The sequence below is a fragment of the Notothenia coriiceps genome, unplaced genomic scaffold (genome assembly GCF_000735185.1).
Source record: "Notothenia coriiceps isolate Sejong01 unplaced genomic scaffold, NC01 NC01_scaffold00000346, whole genome shotgun sequence".
In the NCBI taxonomy this organism is placed as follows: domain Eukaryota; kingdom Metazoa; phylum Chordata; class Actinopteri; order Perciformes; family Nototheniidae; genus Notothenia; species Notothenia coriiceps.
This window is the reverse complement of record NW_011333047.1, coordinates 1-1,916: the sequence shown is the minus strand read 5'-3', so window position 1 is coordinate 1,916 and position 1,916 is coordinate 1. Positions and strand designations below refer to the sequence as shown.

At 40.7% G+C, this 1,916-nt stretch overlaps 1 protein-coding gene across 1 annotated transcript; it reads right to left on the bottom strand.

The window, feature by feature from the left end:
• Nucleotides 1-725: 725 nt before the first annotated feature.
• Nucleotides 726-1,865, bottom strand: LOC104952849 (choline transporter-like protein 2; the record flags this gene model as incomplete). Its single annotated transcript, XM_010779763.1, has 4 exons — nt 726-820; nt 900-973; nt 1,054-1,157; nt 1,771-1,865. Coding segments are annotated over 4 exons (355 nt in total), but the record flags the coding sequence as incomplete, so codon positions are not given.
• Nucleotides 1,866-1,916: the final 51 nt, after the last annotated feature.

Sequence of the window (1,916 nt, the reverse complement as noted above, 5' to 3'; positions counted from 1 at the left end):
TATATAAAAAACATGTCTATGAAGTGTTTTGCTCAAAATACCAAACAGATCACCCATTCTAGCCATGCCTCATATCCCTCTGTTTCACTTCCTGTTTCTAAAGTGCTGATTTTGGGTATAAAGCTTTAAAAAAGCTGGCAGCTACTGTCTAAACTAAATACTGCCGTGATGAAACGCCATATCATGGATTATCAAGGATTATCTCTGAAACAGTATGGAGCTCAAAGGCTTTCTCTCTTGCCGGTTATACCACAAGGTGAGTTCCTTTTTATTTCCTGCTTTTTCACACACATGCTCTCCAGTACAGGTTAGCTCTGAGTGTTAGCGATGCTAATGTAAACACCGACCATATTACGTCTAAAACAGTCGGGCATTGTTTCTGATAGCGGCTGTGGGTCCACATTTCAGATATGACGTCAAATCGGACGCAAATCTGGATCAGCTCCGTTGTTCCCCCGTTTTTAGAGATTTGGGTACGGAGGAAAAGAGAGAGGGTTTTATTTTCTGACGCTGCGTGAGTTCCCTGACACACCGGGGACACATGTTTATGTTTAAAAGACATCAAAAAGTGCATTTTGCATGATAGGTCCCCTTTAAGTTATTCTTCTTTTTTATCCAGTCTAAAATGGAGCAACTGTCATGACACCCAATACGCCCCGGGATAAATTAAACATTCTAATTAACCTTCTCTAGTCTAAAATAACGTCAGACGAAGATTTCGAGAATGAATAATTGATATTAAGACTCACCCACGAGCCCAACAATGAGCAGTTTCCCCAAAAACAAGAGGAAGTCTGTCACTTTGTCCAGGACAGCCACCCTGGGGGATTTAAAGAAATATAAAATTATATTCTGTAAATAAAATCAAAATAAATTAAACTGTATTAAATCCACCTCACCTGATCATGTTCCTCATGAGGAGGAAGAAGGCGTTTTTGGCGGAGGTGCAGAAGTTATTCCCGTAGATCGCCGTCTACAGGACAAAACACTCATTACACTCAAATACTTTATAAACATTAGCATAAACAAGGTATAAAGTAATAAAGCACGCACCATGATGTAGGCGTTTCTGTTGATGAACTTGACAAATTTCTCCAAACACCAGAAGCAGCATTTCAGGCAGCACAGCAGGAACTTGGTGCATTTATTATGAGCTCCTGTGAAAAATTAAAAAAACTAATGAAATATATTAGTTGAAAAATATATAGAGAAGATGACAAAGGGTAAACTTGTTCCGTTTTATAAGTCTTGAAATCATAAAGTTTGTAGTAATTTTGTCATAATATTTAAGGTCCTGATGTAATTGGATAACCTTTTATTCAAGTCTAAAGGTTAGACAGAGATTTAACAGTAAAAAGTAAGAGATAGGAATTATTTATAGATTGTGTTTTGTTCTTTTTGCACTTGAAACTTATTGGTAAACAACCAATAGAATCGGAGGCATGAAACCCCTCTTTAATGGTCACACATGCAGAGCACACAGCGAAATTTGGCCTCTGCATTTAACCCATCCTAGTCCCAGGAGTCTAGTACTAGGAGCAGTGGGCAGCTATTGTACAGCGCCCGGGGAGCAATGGGAGTGGCTTGTGGCAGTGCCTTGCTCAAGGGCACCACGGCAGGGCAGGAGGTGAACTGGGACCTCTCCAAGTAGCAGTCCACGCTCCATATTTGAACCGGCGACCCTACAGCTCCCAGTCCAAGCCCCTACTGACTGAGCCACTGCCGGATAAAATAAATACCAACAACAATGTGAATCAAACCGCAGCAGACCTTTGAGCTTGTGGTCCAGATACTCCAGCAGAACTCTGATGATCTGAACGATGGAGAGGATCAGGGAGCCGAACGCCAGAGTTCCTGTGTGATACCTGAAAAAACAGACAATAATAATAACTTGTATGTATGTATATAGCGCCTTT